General features: G+C 35.8%; 3 protein-coding genes across 4 annotated transcripts; 1 reads left to right on the top strand and 2 right to left on the bottom strand.

The window, feature by feature from the left end:
• Positions 1-6792: 6792 nt before the first annotated feature.
• LOC147490853 (putative plastid-lipid-associated protein 4, chloroplastic) lies at positions 6793-9424 on the bottom strand. The gene is made up of 6 exons (XM_086565252.1): positions 9053-9424; positions 8827-8940; positions 8300-8395; positions 7599-7673; positions 7038-7105; positions 6793-6953 (listed from the first exon to the last, which is right to left on the bottom strand). The coding sequence occupies exons 1-6, from the start codon at positions 9365-9367 to the stop codon at positions 6881-6883; spliced, it is 741 nt and encodes a 246-aa protein (XP_086421378.1). The 5' UTR covers positions 9368-9424; the 3' UTR covers positions 6793-6880.
• A 3111-nt stretch (positions 9425-12535) lies between these two features.
• On the top strand, positions 12536-18635 carry LOC147490852 (GATA transcription factor 26-like). Of its 2 annotated transcripts, none has more exons than XM_086565250.1 (7): positions 12536-13107; positions 13272-13378; positions 14761-15120; positions 15828-16332; positions 16450-16505; positions 16913-17039; positions 17989-18635. In XM_086565250.1, the coding sequence occupies exons 2-5, from the start codon at positions 13339-13341 to the stop codon at positions 16490-16492; spliced, it is 948 nt and encodes a 315-aa protein (XP_086421376.1). In that variant the 5' UTR covers positions 12536-13107; positions 13272-13338; the 3' UTR covers positions 16493-16505; positions 16913-17039; positions 17989-18635. The 2 variants fall into 2 exon arrangements, with proteins under 2 accessions (XP_086421376.1, XP_086421377.1); XM_086565251.1 differs by having other exon boundaries at positions 12790-12912.
• A 970-nt stretch (positions 18636-19605) lies between these two features.
• PTAC6 (plastid transcriptionally active 6) lies at positions 19606-22003 on the bottom strand. The gene is made up of 6 exons (XM_086565253.1): positions 21470-22003; positions 21306-21374; positions 21099-21211; positions 20674-20785; positions 19984-20073; positions 19606-19897 (listed from the first exon to the last, which is right to left on the bottom strand). The coding sequence occupies exons 1-6, from the start codon at positions 21962-21964 to the stop codon at positions 19781-19783; spliced, it is 996 nt and encodes a 331-aa protein (XP_086421379.1). The 5' UTR covers positions 21965-22003; the 3' UTR covers positions 19606-19780.
• Between the last annotated feature and the right edge of the window lie 89 nt (positions 22004-22092).

The following is a 22092-nucleotide window of genomic DNA, read 5'->3' as shown; positions in this document are numbered from 1 at the left end:
TTCTGCCGCCAATAACTGGGGGCGACGAAGACCAACTTGAAAACGCAATTCCTAAACCCATTAACCTATGTATTGTTTACTCAAATGGCTCCCATAATAAATCTGGGTTGGGAATTGAATGTGTTTTTGTTAAACCCGGCGGAGAAAAGATTGGGAAATCTATGCGACTTGGCTTCGCCACTTCAAATAACGAAGCCGAGTATGAGGATGACATTTGTGCCTTGAGAACAGCTTTGACACTGGGGGGCGAAAGCTCCAGTTATACACGGATTCTCGCCTTATTGCAAATCAGTTTGGTGGGTCTTTTGAAGCAAGAGATGAGCGTATGGCGGCTTATCTTAGTTTGATACATAGTCTTGCTCAATAATTTGATAGTATTTCTATCACTCAAAGACCCCGAAATGACTTACGTCATGCAGATTCATTGACTTATCTCTCCGCCGCCGTTAGAAGCGAAGGGCTTGACACATCACTTTTGCGGGGGCATCTTTTAAAATCGATCTAAGTTTGAACGTTTTTATACTCGCTTAATTCATTACTATCATTACGAAAAAATCTGACGAAGTTACCATATTTAGCTTTGTCAGTCTAAGTTTGAACGTTTTTTACGCTCGCTTACTCATTACTATCGCTACGACAAAATCTGACGAAGTTACTATGTTTAACTTCGCTAGTCTAAGTTTGAACGTTTTTACGCTCGCTTAGTTCGTTAATATCGCTACGACAAAATCTAACGAAGTTATCGCATTTAACTTTGTCAGTCTAAGTTTGAACGTTTTTACGCTCGCTTAGTCCATTACTATCGTTCCGACAAAATCTGACGAGGTTACCACGTTAAACTTCGTCAGCCTAAGTTTGAACGCTTTTATGCTCGCTTAGCCTAATTTTGTAAAGTTAAGTACGCATTGGGGGCGTTTTTCTCTACATGGGGGCATCTCGTTCTATTTCATTTCAATTACATAAATCTACAACATTGTCAGTATTCCTCAGGTATATTATCTGACACAACAACAATATTCAATACCAAACCCATCTTTATTTTTATTTTTCATCAAAAGAAGTTTTATCTCTATGGTATTACATTCACACAATTACCTAATCAATTGTCTCTGTCAATTGTCTTACGGTCGCTCTATTAAATCTTCGTTTTCTTATTCGAAATCTGCATTCGTTTCGCTAGCGCTTTCGGTTAACTATCTTCCGACTTCATTATTTTTTAAACATTGTGCCGATCTTTCTCCGAGAAATTTTCTGAGCAAAAATTTACATCAACTTCATTATTTTTCCTAAGGCATTGTACCGATCTTTCTACGATAAATTTTCCTAGCGATAATTTTCGTCAGCTTCATTATTTTTTCTAAGGCATTGTGCCAATCTTTTTATGAAAAAATTTCCGAGCGAAAATTTTCATCAGCTTCATTATTTTTTCTAAGGCATTGTGCCGATCTTTCTACGAAAAATTTTCCGAGTGAAAATTTTCGTTAGCTTCATTATTTTTTCTAAGGCACTGTGCCGATCTTTCTACGAAAAATTTTCCTAGCGAAAATTTTCGTCAGCGTCATTATTTCTTCAATACAAATCTTTTCGTTAGTCTTTCAAATTTATCCAAAATGTGAAGCTAACTGGGAAAAAAAAATACTGACATACCTGTTTCATGTTATCGAATTTTTTTTGCCACCGCTTTGTCATATTCTCCGAACTTTTATCCGTCTTCTTCGGCAGCCCAATATAACTCAATTATTGCACAATTTCCTTGCTTAACGGAATTGTACTCCCGCAACTTAATTGTGAGTAAGTCATTACTACTTCATCTTCTTCGACTTTCGTTTCAAATTCATACACTTCGTCCATCTCAAATCTCTCGAGTACTAGTATTTTCCGTAGTTCTTTAAGTGACCATCGTCGTGGCGTCGTGTGTTCGTTGTATTTGTCACCTTTTTTCCACCTCACCGTATCTACGATCGTCATCCAGTTTTTTCTTCTCGATTATCTTTCGCCCGTATAATACGATTGTTTCTCACCTGCGGGAAAAAAAAAATCGGGTCAGATTGGTCAAAAATCGGGTTCGCTTTATCCAAAAGGGTGCACCGGACCAAATTAAAGAAAAGCAGGTACAGTGCCCTTCCTTTACTGGCGCTGTATCGTATCATGTTTGCTTATATCCGTTTTTGAATTAAGGCGCCATCAGTATCTCCATCTCAGCATGTCTTCTACAGCAGCTCATGAAGAAAACCGACGTTCGTATTTTTTGGTTGCCACCATATGTTGACATTCCTAAGGACAAAATTCAACAGTTCAAAGGCCATGCATAACAAATAAAATAAATAAATAAAGAAAAACGACAGCAACATACCACGCCAAGTTTGTTTACCACAAACATCGAAATCCAAGATGAGCTGAAAAGTGGCAGTTTGATGGAAGCGGCTGATTTTTTTATACGGGGTGCTGATCTAAAGAGGGACACCACTTTGCAACCAAACTCACCAGAGTTCAACAACTTGTGGTCCAACCCACAATAATCAGCACCGCCATGCGATATTTGATCGTTTTTGATTGTTCAGAAATCTCAAATCTGGATCACGTGAGTACCTCGTTCACGCAAAGCTTCATGGCGAGAGCACGTCGTTATGAGGTAAGCCGCGGTTAACTCGCCACCAAAGGGCTTTGTTGCTTGGCCGACCGATACGAGTCTAACCGGAAACCGACGCAAGTTTATATATAAACAGAGTTTGCTGGAGATAGAACGTACCTGCTAGTCTACGCGAAGACGAAACACAGCGTTCTAGATCGGCAGTACTGCGACTTCAGGGAGTCTTGACCACGTCTGTTTGATAAGCGCAACACTTATATCGGGTTTCCGAGCTAGTTTTCCATTCTTTGGTAGGATTCTTCTCTAACTCCAACTCCTTCCAACTTCATCTCTACTCTCAATTCTTATCTACTCCACATTCTTATCTCATCCGAACACTTTGAGTCCGATTAATGTTTAACTTCCTTTTATTACTATTATTACTATATTGCCCCTCATTATAATTTCAACGGTCTATACTAGTATCGCTATTCGGCGGCATCGCGTTGTCGAAATCATCTTTCATATTGTTACGTTATCGTTAAATTAGGTTACAGTTTTTTGGCAATCGAATTCTTTTGCAATTTTATTTACGTGCATATTTTATTTTTTTCTGTGCATTTTTCGGCCATCTTTTATTTAATTACATTGCGTTCCGTATATGTTAGTTTGACATTTTTTCGTTCTCGATAATTCACGATTTTTTCGACAGTCAATTTTCCTCTCATTTCCTTTCGCACGACACTTCGTTATACATTTTGCTCATTTTTCTTCTCTTTTTTGCCATGTGAACTTTGTTCGCATGACAAAGAAGGGGCGGTGTTTCGACCCCCACCTACGTGGCAAACGTCTATTAGTAGGGGTCTCTATTTTATTCATTTAATCAACAGGGCTAAAGCCCAATTTACAATATCATGGATCAATGTACGGGCCTATTAACTTCGTGTCTAAAATTGAACCTTAGCCACATGGCTTGCCACTAATGTACATTGATTTATGTCAAGATTCATTTTTATCAAAGAGATAATTATCGGTTAGACGGGTTATATTCTATCACAATTACTCGAGCAACAAGATTACTTGAGCTACAAGGACTCTCTACTCTACCTATATAAATACCACATTATTTTTCATAGGAACTACGTTGAAACTTGATCCCTAAAGAATAGATCTTGGAATGCGTGGCAGACCATTATTTGGTTCAGTTTCATCTCCCTCAACATCAAATTTCTCTGTTTCTTAGTGCGTTTTTTACCATTGCTTTCGTTGTGTTGAAGTAGCTTACTGCCGAAACATGGCCTATTGCCGAGTTAGATCAGGAGCAGTCCACAAAGGAAAGTATGACATACATTCTTTCTCTCCAATGATGACAAGGACACACTGAAAAGTATTAGCAGCTAAAAATCCCATTAAAGGAAGTTCAAACCATTTATTGGGGTTCATCGTATACGGAACTGTACATCGTAGATTTGTCTTGATCGCTTCTTTTCGTTCTTCTCCACCCATCATTATAGTATAATCTACCTCATGGGAAATCAACTCTGTCAACATAAGAGCCCTCATAGTAATCCATGCATAATCTCCATTAGACCCTAAGCATCGTGCAATCGCGCTAAATCCACAATGTCCATTCGGTTCAACATCTTGCCAATTCACAATGAAGTCTCGTATCAATGGATTTAAGTCACGTAACCTATCATCCCAATTAGACCCAATTTTAGGTAAATCTACAAACACTTGAATATGAGTTCCTCTTGGTTTTCTTTTACATGGTACCAACTTCTTGCCTTTACTATTCTTGCTTTCTTGATTTGCAATTTGTTCATCAACTGTTTGTGCATACTCGAAAACTGAAGGCTCTCTCTTTGCGTCAGTTTTACCTTTACAAGTCTTCACACCAATTTTTATTCCAGGTGGCTTACCCCTCAAATTGGTGTTAACCCGAGGCTCTCTCATGAAAGTTGTCTTTGGATCACCTAGTTCTACACACTTTTTCAGCATCAAAACATTTTGTTCATCTGAGAGCGACTGAAACTTCTTTTGAATTTGTGCAAGCTCGGGCTGAATATCAAAGGACCCATTAGGAAGATCAATCGGAGTGCTACTAAGTTGTCTCCACCTAGGGTGTATCAAAGATAAGGGGATGCTTCCCCTACCAATTAGAACAATTTCACATATAACTCATGCGCACAAGGAAGCTCATACATACTTTTGTAAACACAACGACAACGAATTTCATCTGTCCAAACTCTAATAGACCTTATTAGCTCTTTTGCTATCAAATCCAATGCATCTCTAGAAATGTACCCTCTAAGTTGCACATATGTGTTTTGTTTGTAACGATAATCCCAAAGATTCAAGCTCCTATTAAAAGAACTTTCAATTTCTATCACTTGGTTTGTCATGAGATTATTAATCAAATTAAAGTTTCGGTAGAAGTTACCATTGCTAGAACCCAAATGTCTCTTCAAAGAGGAATGTATACTTTCAACTCGGTTACTACTCGAAGTACCAAAATGTATATGGACATCTATTCAAGCCGAGGCAAACCTTTCTTTGTACTTCGAAAGCCACTGGTCTTCTATGTATTCCACCACATCATAATGATCTCTGTACTCAAGTTTAAAACAACGTAGGTGTTCCAAGTACTCAACTTCAGTACGAGCTGTTATCACTGTTTCAAACATAAACATAAATTGTTCATACTCAACAAATTTCTCAAATGTTTTTTTGGCCTCTGTCTCAATGTTCCTCTTGATGTGAACTCGACATAAGAAGTGTGTAGCTTCAGGAAACACTATTGCTATCACATTCATAAGTGACAACTCACAATCAGTCATAATTATCTTTATAGAAGTAGCTTTGTAGTCCAGAATATCACACAACCTCTTCAAAACCCAAATGCAATAATATTCTTTCTCACTCTCCAAATACCCAAAAGCAATACAGAATGTCTTCATCGTGGATGTGAACTCAACAACTTCAAACAATGACATCTTAAACACATTCGTCTTGTACGTGCAATCCATGATAATGACCTCGGGAAAACATTTTACCAAATGAACTGATTAGGGATGTGCAAACAACAAATCTCTACATTCACTTGTCACTGGATTATCCCTATGAAACTCTGTGTAACCAAATTTATCTAAATTTCTTAGAAATTCTTACATTTGGTTTCTTCCACTCAACCGAACCAACTAATTCTTGTGACGATAATTGTATAAAGTACTTTTGTTTGACAAATTATTGTCATCTCTCTGTTTCAAGAGGGGTAAAATTTCACGCAGTTTAACACCACTCAAAGACAAATCTTGAACAATCAATTTTTCTTCAGCTTTTAATCTTCCGATGAATGCACGACCTATAAGATGCTCTCTCATAGTATGATTATGAGTTCCAAACATAACACTCACTATCCATCCACCTTAGTTTTGTAATTCTCCTTTCAACACAAATGGACAGTCACATTTCTTCAAACTGGATTGCTTATATTCTTTCGTTTTTTTGTTCAATATTTTCGGCTTTACGGATGGTCTAAATTTTCCACTCCTTTCGCAACTAAGGAAAACTCTAGGTCTTCGCCCAAGTCCCGAATTATCAGACTTTGATATCATAACCACAACTCCAACAGTCATACCAACTGTCAAATACCATCGGATCAACGAGTGACAATCTTCGAATATCTGCGTAAACCTTTGATCTTAGATACTATTGATGAAATTTATTTTTTGCTAAGTTATTGATAAAATAAATAAATAATACAAGCTTTCAAATTATTACCTCAATTGTTGTAAATGATTCGGTCATATCGGGATAGCTAATTTCAACATTGTTGTAAAGTTCATCATCGGAACAATAATTTGATTGCAGTAGTGTTAAAGCTGATTCCATGTCACTCGGAAAACTTTGAAAGTTATCATTTTGATTTTGGCGGGAGAATTTATCTTGAATGTTGCTTCCACCACTTGAGTCCATTCTCAAAGTGAAAATTTGGTGGGAATAACAACAATTTTGTGGGAGACTCAAAACTAATCTAAGATAACAAGAGAGGGAGAGGGAGAAATTTCAGAGAGCATGAGTGGTAGGAGTGTTGGTGGAGTTGTAAGCACGGTGAAGAGCAAAGAGTGAATAGCTGGACTTCTGAATTACAATGGGGTGTGGAGAAAGCACTAGTTTTTTTTGGAAAAAACTTAGCCGTGTGTAGAGAGACAATCGGAGTGTGACGAGTATTACTCTTGTTTTCGAATCGAAACAAAATATACAAGATTACAAGTATATAATAGTTACAATGGAGCGCGATATTTTACATCAGACAGGTACTCTATAAGATCGGTCAATCATTTGGAGAATGAATAAATTCCCTTTGTCACCTCTTGAAATTCTGCACACAAACACACGATCAAATTTTGCATTGGATACAATCGAAAAACTAAAGTATACAGATAAGGTCTAGATCAGATTTTACCTTAAATCTTCATCCAAATAGGTGATTTCCAATTCACCAGCTGCTCTATCAGGCGCTTTCACAGGTATCTGTAGGCCAAATATCAGTAGCAAATAAGGAGGAAATTTTCACTCACTAACAATTTAAGGTGTTATCATGGTGCTATACTCAATAGAGGTCTAATAGCTAGCATGGATGTGAACAAATTAGCAGGAAAAGTAAGTGCAGTATAAGGACAACGTAACAAAGGAAGGTTACGGGCATCTTCCATATATTAAAGGACTCCCCATTTTGAATTTGTGCAAATTTGTTTCTAACTTTGAACAAATTAATACTCTGGAAGAGTGTGGAAAAGTTAGTAAGTTACACATATATATATATATATATATATATATATATATATATATATATATATATATCCATTTGCCATAATGATGCCCCAAAGAGACTGGAAATTTGCTCGTTCCCAGGAAGAAGCCCATAATAAGAGCTTGCACAAAAATGATCGAGACACTTATCACATGCTGTACATTCCAAACTTGAAATCATAATCAGTTAAGTAGAGGGGGAGTTAATCCTTACCAAGCCAAGAATCTTGAAGTAATCGAATTTAACAGCAACTTTTCTTGCATTGAGAGGCTTTAAGTCTGCTGTTACCTGCAAAAATGTAACAGTATATACGTTATCATTTGCATATCGTATAAAAAGTTTTGGGGCATATACATTATCATATACATATACATGTGAAAGATCACATAAAAGGTTTTGGAGGGTACCAATGAACTGAACTGTAGGTCGACAAGAAAGGTTTAAAGAAGTCTTCTTAAGGTTCTAATTAATTTGGAGTTTTGGACTCCCAAGGGTAAAGATATGCCTTGACATGTGAAGTTTGATTTGAAACATTTCTTGGGGATTTTTTTCGCTTCCTTTTGTGAGTTCCTCCTAACCAATCTCTATCATGTGGCAAGTCTTTGTTAGTTGTTCTGACCATATCTGGTTAGAAAACATTTATCAAAAATTAATTATGAAATCCACAGTCAAATATGCTGAAGACAACCACAGTTAAATATGCTGAAGATGTGTCTAGCCAGTAATCAATGATAACAAGCTTGCTTAGTCTGTGGAGCTTCAGAGTTTAAGGGTACACTTTTTATACACCACTCAACCTTCCCATAGACTCATAGTAATTAACAAAGAGTGTAGTTGTTGTTTTTTTAATTGCATAAGCACAAGCACGCAAAAGAAACAGAATCTTTCAAACTTAAGAAATCGAGTGAGCAAACCTGATTAAAAAATGGCCCAGATTCCATGTTCTGCGCCCTCAAAGTATCCACATTAATAGCCTGGTAGTTCACCTTTGATCTCAGGAATTTTGGCCTCTGTCATAAACTTATCCCTCTTAGTCATATTCAAATCACCACACAAAAATGTATGCCACACCCAGATTAAAGGACATACACCTGTCACCATTCATGTGAGTTCATTTCACCTATCAATATAGTTCTACGCAAAGTAGATGCAAAAATGAAACAGATAGATTAAGCAACAAGTGACAGATATAGTTTTCCAATTGGAGCACCAACACATTCACCACTTGTTGGTAAGCCTCCACATATGATGCCTGATCATATAGGCGTACTATATTTGTTCTAATTAATTGATGGTCTCATGGTACATGATTTAAGGATCTCAATAAATCCCACAAAATACTAAAGGGCCGCGCCTAGGGAGATTTTTTTGGCGCCTTGAGCATTTTTGGGCGGCAATTTAAGGGACCATATTGATAGATTTTATAACACAAACAACACACCTGAGTCTGCAAAATCGATGTCGAGGTGGTATAAATAAGTTCCCATTTACCATTCAGTAAATCAGACTTGAGTGTCTCTTTTACCGGACTCAATGCTTCCAATTCCTTTGCCATCTTCTCACATCACCATTTCAACAAAAAATAAATGAACGAGTATAATCAATATCCATAGTCCAATCTCTTCAAAATCATTAAAACTAGAAAAAAATAATATAAAAAAACTCACCTTATCAATTCGTTCTTGGTCTTCAGGAGTAGCATCAGCACCACGATCAAGTAAAGAAATTGCTTCCAACAACTCTTCTTTTAAGGCTTTAACATCTTTCTTAGTCTTAAAAAACGAAGGAATAAAAGAAACACCAGCTCTCCATTTCTCACTATGAGTAGTAATCTTCAAAGAAAGCTCATTTGTTCTGATACTTGTGTTATTAGTTGAAGAGTGAAGAAGCAGACGTTGAAGAGGAAAGAGAGTAGAAGTTGAGTTTTGAATGAGTGTTGGTACTGCTAAGGTGGAAAGTGAAGAAGGAGATGAGAATGCCATTGAAGTGTGACGAGAGTGAAACGGTTGGTTTTTTCTGTTATTTTGTGGTTGTGAAACGGTTTGGTCGTTCACAAAAAGAATTTATCTGATCATGGGACCATCGAATTTTTCGTGGTCCTTCTCCTTTTCGTTTTCCTCGTGATTCGTAATATGTGAGCTCGATGCCTCGATGAATATAATTCAACCCCAAGTCTCAATGCGTGAACAGGACTTGTACATAGTCAATGGCTCGCCCATTGATTTTTTTTTTAACAATGGGGTGTCTATCACTCTAGCAGTCTAGCCCACTCCATTTTTTGCTCTTCCTCAAATTTAGGAGGAGATTATGACTACTCAGCGAAAAAACGAAGGTTTAGGTGAATTGCTTTACTAGAAAAAATCTGTGTCACGTTGTTGTGTTTGCAGTTTTGCACACAGTTTTGCAATTTATCATGGATTCATGGCGTCAATTTTGTTTGAATGTGTATTGGACAATGACCCACAGAGTACTAAATAATAGCATAATCACAAATTCAGAATTCCAGATTAATTCGGCGAGATGAAATCGTTAATTCGTATAAATTTGGTAAAAAATAAAATAAAAATCGGAAAAGTCATAAATAATTAAAACATAAAATAGTATGTAGTGTGTGATTGTGCATCATGTCAGAGTTATTTCAAACATATATCAAATTCAAAATTTGTAAATATATATGTAAAGTCTTGTTATATCTTACGATATCCTACAAATATTTGCAATTCAAAAAATAAAATATTAAAATAAATTAATAGAAAATTATCTATCATAAAAAAAAATCGCTAAAAATCGGTAAACATCAAGAATTATAAGACTTTTACCATTTTTACTGTTTATTCGTTTAGAAATTTAATAACTAGTAAATTCAGAGACTTTTTACATGTTTTTGAAAAAATCATAAATTTTTTGTGACTATGCTAAATAGTAACTATGATCGAATATGGTGGGCTATAAATAGTAAAACCAGGTCCAGTACAAAGCATAGAACATCAGAACCAGACCCCTTGACCTTCAGATCAGGAGCTATTATTGCATATATATGGACCTCATGGCTTAACCAGCAAATTAAATAGGAATCATCTTCAGTTCAAAGTCATGAACCATGAAGTGCGTGCATGACTAGAGAGTGGATTTGAAGGTACTTCCATTGAGTGGCTGTTGAGACTTGAGAGCAATGACAAGAATGTCAATGGTTGATTTCACAGGGACGAAAACAATGGGCTAAGTTGTTTTCAGATTCAAAACAAAGGGAACTTTGTTCGAGCAATAAAATGCCAGACATGAAATGCACTATGAAGTATGAATGACATATTATAGACTGTGTAGTCGTTCGGCACCTTCACGCTCGTCTGGGTACGTGATGTGGTATATTAGGTAGAAGTTGCATTGGTCTTGGTGGGGCAACTGTTGATGTAAGGGCATCATATCCTAAGGGTTTAATTCCCACCCCAGCAATGCATTATTGTAGTTGATGTAACACATATATAATATATACATTATACGCCAGAAATTCCCATTTCACTAGCCAAAGTAATGGTGTTTGACCCTCTTCATCTAGATTCTAGACAACCTAGGTACAGTTTTTACTTTTATCCATGGTACAAAATGTTGATATTGTCAAAATTTCACAATTTACGAAAATATCAAAACTAAAAAAATAAAATGATAATGAACATAGTGAAAATGGTGTAGCATTATTGATTTACAAAACTTTTAGATAGGATATAAATGTTAGTTTAAGTTCAGTAACAAGAAAATCAAAAGTGTGGAAAATGACAGACTAGAAAAAGGAAATAACTCCAAACATGAAACAACCTCTCAAATATGTGGGATAAATCATGATCCTAAGAATTGTTCCTTATACCGAGTATAGATTTTAGGAAAAATCTATGGAAAATAAATATTACTCTAAACATGATCTTTGTTAATTTCTAAATATATGGATTACCATGAGAGTACTTTTCCAACTTTGAAAGTTTCAAATCCATTGCATCTGCCTAGCCAAAGAAGAGGGATGAAATTTGAGTGGAGCCATAAAATCTGACATTATATATTATTCCCTTCTCTCACAAAGTGCCATGTTTTAGAATACCATATATATATTTTCTCATATTCATGCCTCCAAAACTTAAAAATTTTATTGTTAAACATCATTGTGAACAACCCAAGATTGTCATAATCAGCAATTGATAAGAATTATGACCAATGTCAAGGATTATTTGTGACTCTTTGACTGATTCAAAATTAATTATTAATCAATCAATTGTCGAATATCTATACTTTTTTCGACACGAAAAATATCAATGTAGTCAAGGCGCAAAGAAGCGCGCACCTAAGCTGCGAGATGCGGAGAGGTGCACTTTAGTGCCTCGTCTTGACCAAGGTGCGGGAGGTAACATAAGGCGCGAGTTTTTTGTGTCTTTTTGCATCTTTTGTTGAGACGCTTGAGGCCTGAAAGCGCGCCTGATTATTAATTTTACAATTTTTTTTGTTTTTTTTACAATTTTTGCTATACATGACACATTTACACTTGATCTAATTGTTGTATGGTACAATAAATTGTACAAATTTAATAAGTTTCATTTTGGAGTACATTTTTTTTTGCTAACCGGGTGTTCGGGCCAGCTTACACGCACCTTGACTAATCCCGGGGCTTTGAAGTACACTCTAAACTTTATTTTGACTAATTTTTTGTTAAGTTGTATGGATTGAGAGAAGACACAAAGATAAATTAAATGAAGTTTTACAGAATTCTAGAATTTGAATCACATGTTCTATTTCATGAAGAACTCATTTGGTTCAATTCGATTGATTTATTATTTTAGTTTATTAAAGTCGAGCTAGATTGTATTAAGAAATACGAATTTTATTTTGCTATTTACTTATTGTTTAAGATTTTTCTTTTAAATGTCTACAATGATTTTATGTTTACAATCACATAAAATTAATTTTAAAGTTTGACTAAGCAAATCAGTGATAATTCATGTCATATTTAATATTTATATTATTTTTATTTGATATATTTATTTTTTTTTATTATTAAAACACCTCACTTCAATCAGACGCACACACACGCCTAAGGCACAATGAGAGTATTGTGCCTTTGTCATATATCATTTATCATATACCCAGTTGCCCACACAGGGATCAGTACTGCAAAGCTAAAAAAAAAACTAGATGGTACATTTGAAAAACTTGGAATCATTTTGAGAAAATGGAAAATGAGAAAAAGAAAAATTGAAAAGGACTAATGGAAGTAATAATGCCAGTCATTTTTATGAAAAAAAGAGAGAGAGAAGAAATGGTGAATGGAGTTCCACTTCCACCAAAGTCCTCATTTGAGCCAACTCTTGTATAGAGTAGTTTAAATAATAAAAACAAGAAAGAGAAAGAAAAGAAAGTGAAAGGAAGAAAAAGGAAAGTAAACCCAATACAATACCAAACCACCCCCATGTCTTTTCCCATTCTCTTCTTCTTCTTCTTCTTCAACTGACTTGTTCTTATTCATCTATATCTCTAACAGCCCAAAGTGTGTTCCTTTGCTTTCTTGTTAAAAATGACACTTTGTTGTTGTTTATTTTTTGTACTACTCTTTGTTTCCTTTCCCTCGTAAATGTCACTGAAACTTCTTCTTTAACTAAAAAACACTTTTTTTTTTTCTTTAAACATTACAAAGAAAACAAAAATGAATAAGAGAATATGAAGAAGAATTGAGGGTGTATCTGTAAGTGTATAATTTCACCTTGGGGAATTCTTTTTTTTTTTGAATATGAATACCAATGTTCTATATCATAATGGGCTTCTTCCATTTCTGCTAAAAATTGGACTCTTTTTCATTTGTCTGGTTTCTGGGATTTTTTTGTTTGATTTTTTTTTATCTTTTTGCAGTTTTTGTGTTGTTGGACTAGTTCCTGTATTGAGACTGAAGTCTCTAGAGAAACCAAGAAGAAAGTGTATGGGAAAACAAGGACCATGTTGTCATTGTGGAGTTACAAGTGAGTCTGTTAGCCTTTTTAGTGTGTTTACTTTGCTTTAGCTGGTTCAAGATGTCTGTTCTTCTTCATTAACTAGGGAGAATTGAAAATTGTTGATTACAACTTGTTCCTGAGCTGAAATTTGTAACAACTAACGGGTGTGAAAAATGCAAGGTGGACTTTATTACTTTTGTTGGTCATTATATATTGTGTTAAGAAACTAAATGTGACTGAAAATCTTTATCCTTGTTGAAATCCAAATGGTGTCGTTTTGCCTAATTGTATATTTGTATCACTAGGTGTAAGGTTCACTTGTGATTGTCTACATTAAACCGAAAAATTATGAGTTAGAAGTCTTAAAATCCATACAGGATCAGGTCCTTGGCTTACTCCTTCGTATGGCCTTGAAAGTCTATGGCCCTTAATGCCATGAAAAAAACTTGCTCAGCATCAGTGCTTGTATAATTGCCTAGTTGAGATTTCGGTTTGAATCATATTGCTCTAAGTTAAATTCACACGGATACATGTGTCGGAGTCCGACAGTAGCACGAAGTGTTTGAGCCAGGCACCTTGAAAGTTCTAGAATAAGGGAAACTTGTGTGTTAGTACTCTGCATTCAAAATAGCTGATCCTAACTCTTCTAATATCCATTTTAAGGCTTGATTTTGCTTTGTTTCTAAGACCAGCTTAGCATTACTTGAGTCCATCTATAACTAATGATTTAGATAGAGAGAATGGTATTTCTCTCCTTCGCCCTAAGTCTTCTCTTTATGTACATGGTTTCAGTGTATAGTGTATACCAATCACTGGATAAACAAGTCTTCCTGTCAATTTTTCTAATACTTAGTTGCCTATCCCGGTAGAGAGGGAAATATATTTTCACTTAATAAACTTCACATGAGGTCCTGAGCTGCTCTATATGTTCTAGATAAGCAAAACTGTCTATTTGTAAGTTGGTTAAGTGCTGCCAACATGCTTCAAATATTGTTTATCTCGACGGAAATTTGGGTCAATCCATCAATATATATCCAATAACTTTTATAGATGTTCATAAGCTAAACTAAGATGATTCTTATATCTTCCTTTATCCTTTGATAAACTATTTGAGTTTCATTCTTTTGGGCTACTTTTGCAATTTATCCTTTGATATTACATCATCAGTTGATGCCAGAGTGTTTGTGTGCAATTATTTACTTTCCTTTATCTATCGTTGTAAATGCCTCGTTCTTGGTTCTAGACTTAAACATCAGAGATTAATCCGGCCAGATTCCTTTAAGCCTTTAAGGTGTCAAATATTTTTACTGTCACCCCAGCTGTTTCCTATGTTGGATGATCATGAAAGTATACAATTGGCTCTACAAACTTCCCCTTATACATTTGCTGATGGTTGTCCAATGACACAGGCACTCCACTTTGGAGGAATGGACCTCCTGAGAAGCCAGTTTTGTGCAATGCATGCGGATCAAGATGGAGGACAAAGGGCTCACTTGTCAATTATTTTCCTATACAAGCTCGTGTATTCACACCCCCCGACTATGAGGGCTCAAGATACTCCCGAAAGGATAAGTTACCACCACTGACAAAGTATAAGAACAGTTACATAAAAGTTCACAATGAAAGTAAAGTGGAAGATGGTCCTTCCTATGCAGCATATCCGTCATCTTTTGAAGATGACGCAAGCAACAAATCTAGTTCAGGATCTGCAATATCAATTTCTGAGAGCTGTGTTCAGTTTGGGAGCACAGATGGGAATGAAATCTCAGGTTAGTCCAACACCATTTTGCAAGCTGTCCTAGCTCTTGGATATATAGTAATGATCTACCACATATTGATGTCTCTAGGCGTCTTTGCAAAACCCTATGCCCAAGGATGAGGCCAAACTGTGGCCTGTGGGCTCGGTCTAGATTGCTAAGTGGGCAGAATACTGACACGGAAGTATGAAGTGGACTGTTACAGGACTACATCATAGAATTTAAGTAATCTAAGTCGTCTTTGTTCTCATCATCTGCATCTGCTTCTATGTGGAATACATTCTTCCTCTGTTCCAGTACAGCTTCAGACTAGATTTTTCCCTAAGCAGTTGTTCCTCTGTCTGATGGCCTTCTCCTGGATTCTGTTCTCCAATAGCTTCCTAATATGCGAGCTTTGATACTCCTTGAATTTTTCCACCAGCGAACATTCATATTGGTGAAATTACTAAAGAAAAGGATATGCGAATGAATTGACAATAACAAATATCCGATAAAATCTGAGGTTTTTCCCTATCAGCAAACAGTCATACTTTCATTACTTTGTACTCAGTCCTTGCTTTGGCACAAAAGTGGGGTTTCCACTCCCGACTAATGTAATCTACTGTTATTCCATTTGGAGTAGAGGTGCTATTGCATGTATCACAATCTTCATTGTAATAATATATTGTAAACTTTGCTTCAGTTCATCTCTACTGATCTGGTGACGTTATGGTTTGCAGGCCCATTTGAATCAAGTTTCTATGACGTTCAGATTCCTTCAAAAAAGAGGACGAGGGTTAGACGCTGTAGTCCGCCACCTATTGAGAATCTCAGACAAGATCTTAGATGCCATAGTCCATCACCTGTTGAGAAACTCAGACAAGACCTCGTGTCTATTTTACAACAGCAAGATTCATCTTATAATTCTGAATTTTCAGAAGAGCTGCTGCTATTTGAGAGGGATGATTTGTCATTTCAATCTGAGATAGGTCATGGGAGTGTTCTTCTCAAGCCTCAGGTTTCTTCCAAAGAAGAAGAGTCAGAAGCAAGCTCACATAGAACCGAAAACAAGGCTTCCTGCATTCGTAAAACCTACATGGGATCATCATATTGGTCTTTACAATCCCAAAATAATCAAATCTGTTCTCTTCAATCAGTAAAAGACGACATGATCCAGGACACAGGGGATACAAATGAATTGAAAGAGAATTTAGTGAAGCAGTGTTTTTCAACAAATAAATCTTTGTAAGAATTGGTGTGCATGTTCAGATTCATACCACTTTAAGCCTTCTCTTCATTTGTCACTTTGCTTATACTATTGAACTGTTATATTCTTTTGCTTACCTATGCTTTTAACTCCAGGGAGGGTGCATTTTCTGGCAATCCAGATGTCTTCACGAAGTAAATATCCGTGTCAGGTCAGTGCAAGTGAAAAAAGTATTATTCCTTTCCATATGATTATTATTTACATATTATCATATTCTACCTGTTTAGCCACTGATGCATCCATATATTCTTGTCTATATAATGACATCCTAGCTATGCTACATTCAACAACATAGGGTTCCAATCTAGAGAGATTTTTAGGCATCTTTGCTACAATTCTTGTACTCCAAATGAAATTTTCTACCTACGTTTTGAAAGTTCTCTTAATAATTTAGACATGATTTATCCTACGCTCCTGGTCGCCTCCTTGCCTGCTGAAGTAACATAAATACATTCTTATATGAAACTAACACAAAAATTACTGTAAACTACTTAATGTTTGTGATTAAGCTTATGTGTATTCAAAATCATCTGATTTGTTGTTTCAATGCGATTTCAGGCTTCTATTTCGGAAAGCTCAAATTCTGTAAAAGAAATCTCTTCTTTTACATCTGATGTTACTGGAAGTGGAAATTCAATATGTGCTAAAAGACCCCGTGATTCTCCTTATATCCTTGCATGCAAAGGTACATGTCAGATCTAATTTTGCACTCTTAAATATATATAGTTTCCTATAACTTTTTTACAGCAGCTGACCAAAATTTGTTTGGAACTAATAAGGCTCAATTATAGAAGGTAAAGTGATGTATCTTGTTGGCGTAAGCTTCAACAATTGATGAACATCAATAAGATTTAATAAATCAAATACCTAAATCTAGGGTTTAAACTTTCAAACATGAAGAACAATTCACAAAGAATTAATAATCAATAATAATCAATCCAACAATGAAGGCCTAGATACCTTTATATAAGAAAACAACTACTAAACCTAATTGGAAACCAAATAGGAAACCATCTAATTCCTATTCCTAATTGAATTAGGAAACCAAACAAAATAGAAACTACTAATTAATTAATAATCCATGCTCATGCATCATAAAGTATCATAAAATTGGCACACGTGAACAATGTTTTTCCTGAAAGGGAGTTTGTAAGGAGAATCCATAAAATGAAAAATGACACATTCAGTGTCGGAAATATCCTGACTAAAACAACTACTTTCAAAAACCTTTTTTTATCTTAAAGAAAGCCATGCATTTAGCTACTTATTATACACTACACGAGCATTATAATGCTTCCTCAATATATGCAATGTGATGATGCACGAGTTCAAGTATCAAGTCATTGAGTCCATTGGTCTGTCTAGCCATTTTTCACTAAATAGTGTCGATAATAAGTTTAATGTTCTTCAATTTTTGTGTCATACACCTGTAAATTTTGATCGTCTTGCGGAATCACTCCAAATCCTATAGTTTCTGTTTGTGAAACCTGATACTGTTGAGTTCTCATTATGTATTGAAGGACTTCCAAAAAGTTGAACAGTAATATAATAACTAAGTTGCTTGTCGTGTTGGTCCAGAGATGTTTGGTTAAAGCAGTGCTAATTCGTGATGCTTCTCCCTGGAATGTAAACAGGAAAAGGTTCTGGCACTGGCAGTACATTCAAAAGGCCAAGAGAACCAACACATGTAGAGACGCTGACCTCAAGAGGTGATGAAAGTGTACATACATCATCAGGCACTCAAAATTTCTCAGAATTTCACAATACTTGGACTCCAATGTAAATAGTTCCATGAGCAAAGTCCAAGTTGAACTACATTCAATCCTGTAATGTCGGTGCAGGCTTGGATTGGATTGGATTGAGAGTGATTATGACGAAAAGGGCTTCACAGAAAGCTTAAAGTAAATAAAAGGATATTTGATATGTCCAAAAATAGATACAGAAACCCTTTATTTGCACTGGTTGTATTTTCCTTCAATGAGAGAAACATCTTTTCCATAGAGAATCTCAGAGACACTTGGATATTTTCTCATACAGGAAAATGCGATGCTTTGCTGTCTCATCAAACACAATTTTACTACATTAGATTACTTGTAGGTGACTGGCTGTGTCCCTTTTCTTCAGTGAGAAAGTTGTGTGTTCTCCTATAGATATTTGATTCCTAATGTTTAATGCACTTTTGCTGGTAAATAGAGATTTTATTGTCAGGAAAGAATGAGTAGACATGGGCAGTGATATAATTTTGCTTAATGTGATTATTAATAATTTATGTTGAATTTCTTATCTTGTCTTCAGATTTAACTTCTCATCTGTAATGGTTTAAGGCCTGACATTCAAATTCTTTCCCTCCACTTTTTATTTGATATGAGGTTATTCTTCTCGTTGTCTATATTATAGCCCTTTACTGATGGGTGGAAAAATAAGCATCTATTCGTGATTGTGGGCAGTTTTTGTGGATTAAAGCTTTTCTAAGTGCATGCAGCTGATAAAAGATATGAACTACAATATATCTTAACAGGTGTATACAGACCTTCACTGAGAGAATGAAACTTGTGAGTACCAAGTTACTAATTCCACTCAAAATAAAGAGTTTTTGAGAGAAATATGCTAGAAACAAAAAGTTGTATATGAAAGATTGCAAGGGAAAGTGATGACCGCTGGAAAGGGTCTACCCTGCCTGTAAGGGTGATGGCACCAGGTGCCCTAGTCCTACATTAACGTTCCAGATTCTGGCTTAAATGATATATTCTGTACTTAAACCAGTATTGAGGCGTTTTAAGAAAATTACACCCCTTGTTGGTGCTTACTGGTTAGTAATCATTATCAGTAGCCGGGGAGGATTTACTTGTCGATGGTGAGAGAGATACCTTGGAAAGGCACCATAGTCCAAGCCTCCAGGAAGTACATTCTTGTCTCCGATCTACGGTATAATGTTCTAAGTATGACTATATATCAGACTTAACTGTCTGCAGTTTCTTATCAGAATAACAGAATTCAACTTCCACTTCCTAAACTTCATTTTAGGATAGATTTCTTCAATTTGAAATTTCTACAACAGAATTCCCTTCTGAAGGAAATTCATTATGAAAGACAAATAATTTTTTCAACTTTCTCCAATAATCCTATAGTGGATTGACAGGTAGTATAGGTTTACATCTCCTAAATAAATAAATTGCCAAAAATTATTTTTTTGTATGTTAGAAATTCATCAAACGAAATTCAAAATAACCAACAGGCTACTCTAAGGTGAATTCATCAGAGAGGTCACTTCATTTCATTGACAACATTCTAATTGTACGGGGGAAAATTAACCATGTTGATATAAACTATGCGTACTTTCAAGTTCATACATGTTGTCTTCATGAAAATTTCTAATTTTATATAAGGGATCACGGAGGAAGAGATTTCACAACCACGGCTTTCACATCAGAACCAATTTGAAACACCAAAATCTCTGAGCTTTCTGAGATGTCTCTCCATTTCTTGTCTTGTTTTGTTCCATTCTTCTCTCTCTATGACAACTGTCGGGTCATCCCTTTCACTCTGTATCAATAGAAGCTCCAGTAAATCAGCAAATGCAGAAAGTACCGACATCGGGTGAGAAGCGCAGAAAGGATTTAGATACTTACCGTATGAATTATCTTGAAGGAGGTTCCGTTATCACGTATAATCAGCAGGTCAGTCTTTCTATCTCTATCCCTTCCTCCTGGAACAGTAACCTGTCAAAAGGTTCATCAGCTGATATGCAAAGGCATGTACAACAATCGGAAGTATAACACCACCATGCAATCTAAACATGGACGGATGTGAGAGTAAGTAAATGTGCAACTATTGACTGTCCAACCCAAACCATTCAACTGTTTGTTGGCTTTCACAAGTCACGTGAAGGATAGCAAGCGCTTATGGATATAGAAGGCTCATTTAGGACAGAAGGATTTAATCTGTTGCTAAGTTTCTTGGGCAAGATGTTTTTAGTTGCCCTGATCAGGATTGACACAACTGAAGGTGCTTTGGTGGAACAAAAGCAGCTCGAAAATGATACAGGCAAAAGTTGATGTGAAAAAAATACTGCAGAGAGATATAAAGACACATAACTGACTACATGATTCAAGTAGTTGAATTACCAATATGATTGCAGTTACCGATTCCAAAAACGTTAAAAAATGTGTGGGCTCTAATGTTTCGTGTGACTAGCTCAGGAAATCTGGAAATAAATGGCAATGGAGAAAAGAAGTATAAAAACGAAGTGGTGATAGTTAAGTTGTTTATTTGTTGAGCTTGCAGTTTGACTAGTCTCCATAAAAGCAAAAATTTCTCACCAGAACTTTAGCCCTGGTGATTGACTTTGTTTTGGAGTCGATGACATATATCTCTTCAAAATCTAGAACAAACTCTGGGTCACGCGATCTCCTGTTTCTGTAATGCTTCAAATAAGAAAACCTGTTACATAAACAATTAAACAAACTTTATAACTGAAAGCAAAGGTATTTAAGAAAGCATATACAATTCAAATTTAGTAGCATTACATAACAAAATCCTTCCCCTCTTGGAGATCGAACACGCCATGTTTGATGATCTTATACTTCAACGGGAGGACTTGAATGTCTTAAGTCTTAACAATTGATCTAGTCTCTTTTTGCTTTGTCCTGGCTACCTTTTCAACAAACTGAATTTCCTCTAATCTCGATAAAATAAGAAAATAAAATACAGGTGAAAATACTGTCCCTATGAGATATTTGGAAATAGATATACCTTCAGAATTTCCCTTTCAGATTTATATAGTGGATCTCGAGGCGCATCAATAGGTGGCTCAGTAACATTATACCATCCATAATCACTTTTTGCACATCGAATGTACTACATCATTTTCAGAACAAATAGAGAGTCAACATACTATAATTCTAAAATTTATATATCAAGCAAGGTTCAAAAAGAAAAATCACATATACACCTTTTGAGGCAGTGGAGCTAGAACCCTTGGTATTGAATACACATCAGTATCTGGTGGAGTAACATACATCTACAACAAATAAATCTTTGATTCATCACAAAAACATACTAAGCAAGAAAATGTATATATAAAATTCAACTGAAGAGTGAAGACTAGTTTCTCACCTCGCGAAAGTCGTAAACATCGTTATCAGGATCAGGCGGTTTTCTAATAAAGAAATCACAATCTAACAAACTAATCTTATGAAACTCATCTTCATTAATCCTATAATCAACAACCATTTCAGAATCCCATCCTTGAATTGAAACAAAACTTTTACTCTGAACCATTTCAATATCTTCCTCACCATCCCTAACAGAAACACTACTAGACCCCGCAAGTCTGTCATACTCAACATCATAATCTTTCTTATTATCAACTTCTTCAGTTTCTTCTTCTTCCATATCATAGTCATCTGGACTACCCCCATCTGCATCCCCATCATCAGCTCTAACTCTAAAACTGTTTCTTGAGCTATACAAGACCAATTTTGATGATTTGAGAGAAGGGCATTTGGGGAAAGTGAAGATATGAGGTTGGGTATGTGGAGAAATGGAAGAAAAGGGAGTGTAGGGTTTAGGGTTTAAGGAGGAGAAAGAGAGAACTAGGAGTGAGCTCATTTCTTTCTCTTATCTGCTTTCCACTCTAAAACCCTGTGTTTGTTAATTATTCTGCACGTGTGTTACACGTGTGGTTCAGTTTTACATCATGCACGTGTTTAGTTAGAAGTAGTTATTAGTCTGGTTCG

Source organism: Coptis chinensis, chromosome 6 (genome assembly GCF_015680905.1).
Source record: "Coptis chinensis isolate HL-2020 chromosome 6, ASM1568090v1, whole genome shotgun sequence".
Classification (NCBI taxonomy): Eukaryota; Viridiplantae; Streptophyta; class Magnoliopsida; order Ranunculales; family Ranunculaceae; genus Coptis; species Coptis chinensis.
Note: the sequence above shows the minus strand (reverse complement) of the source record. Positions and strands in the feature narration are given on the sequence as shown.

Excerpts from the sequence above, each read along its gene's own strand:
- PTAC6 (XM_086565253.1), bottom strand. The coding sequence starts at position 21,964 with ATGAGCTCACTCCTAGTTCTCTCTTTCTCCTCCTTAAACCCTAAACCC. Across the intron at positions 21,212-21,305 it reads TAGCTCCACTGCCTCAAAAG|TACATTCGATGTGCAAAAAG; the intron begins GTGTATATGTGA and ends AAAATGATGTAG. Across the intron at positions 20,786-21,098 it reads GAAATTCTGAAGGTATATCT|TTTGAAGCATTACAGAAACA; the intron begins ATTTCCAAATAT and ends CAGGTTTTCTTA.
- LOC147490853 (XM_086565252.1), bottom strand. The coding sequence starts at position 9,367 with ATGGCATTCTCATCTCCTTCTTCACTTTCCACCTTAGCAGTACCAACA. Across the intron at positions 7,674-8,299 it reads CTGGGCCATTTTTTAATCAG|GTAACAGCAGACTTAAAGCC; the intron begins GTTTGCTCACTC and ends ACATTTTTGCAG. Across the intron at positions 6,954-7,037 it reads TATTTGGATGAAGATTTAAG|AATTTCAAGAGGTGACAAAG; the intron begins GTAAAATCTGAT and ends GTTTGTGTGCAG.
- LOC147490852 (XM_086565250.1), top strand. The coding sequence starts at position 13,339 with ATGGGAAAACAAGGACCATGTTGTCATTGTGGAGTTACAA. Across the intron at positions 15,121-15,827 it reads AGATGGGAATGAAATCTCAG|GCCCATTTGAATCAAGTTTC; the intron begins GTTAGTCCAACA and ends TATGGTTTGCAG. Across the intron at positions 16,333-16,449 it reads TTTTCAACAAATAAATCTTT|GGAGGGTGCATTTTCTGGCA; the intron begins GTAAGAATTGGT and ends TTTTAACTCCAG.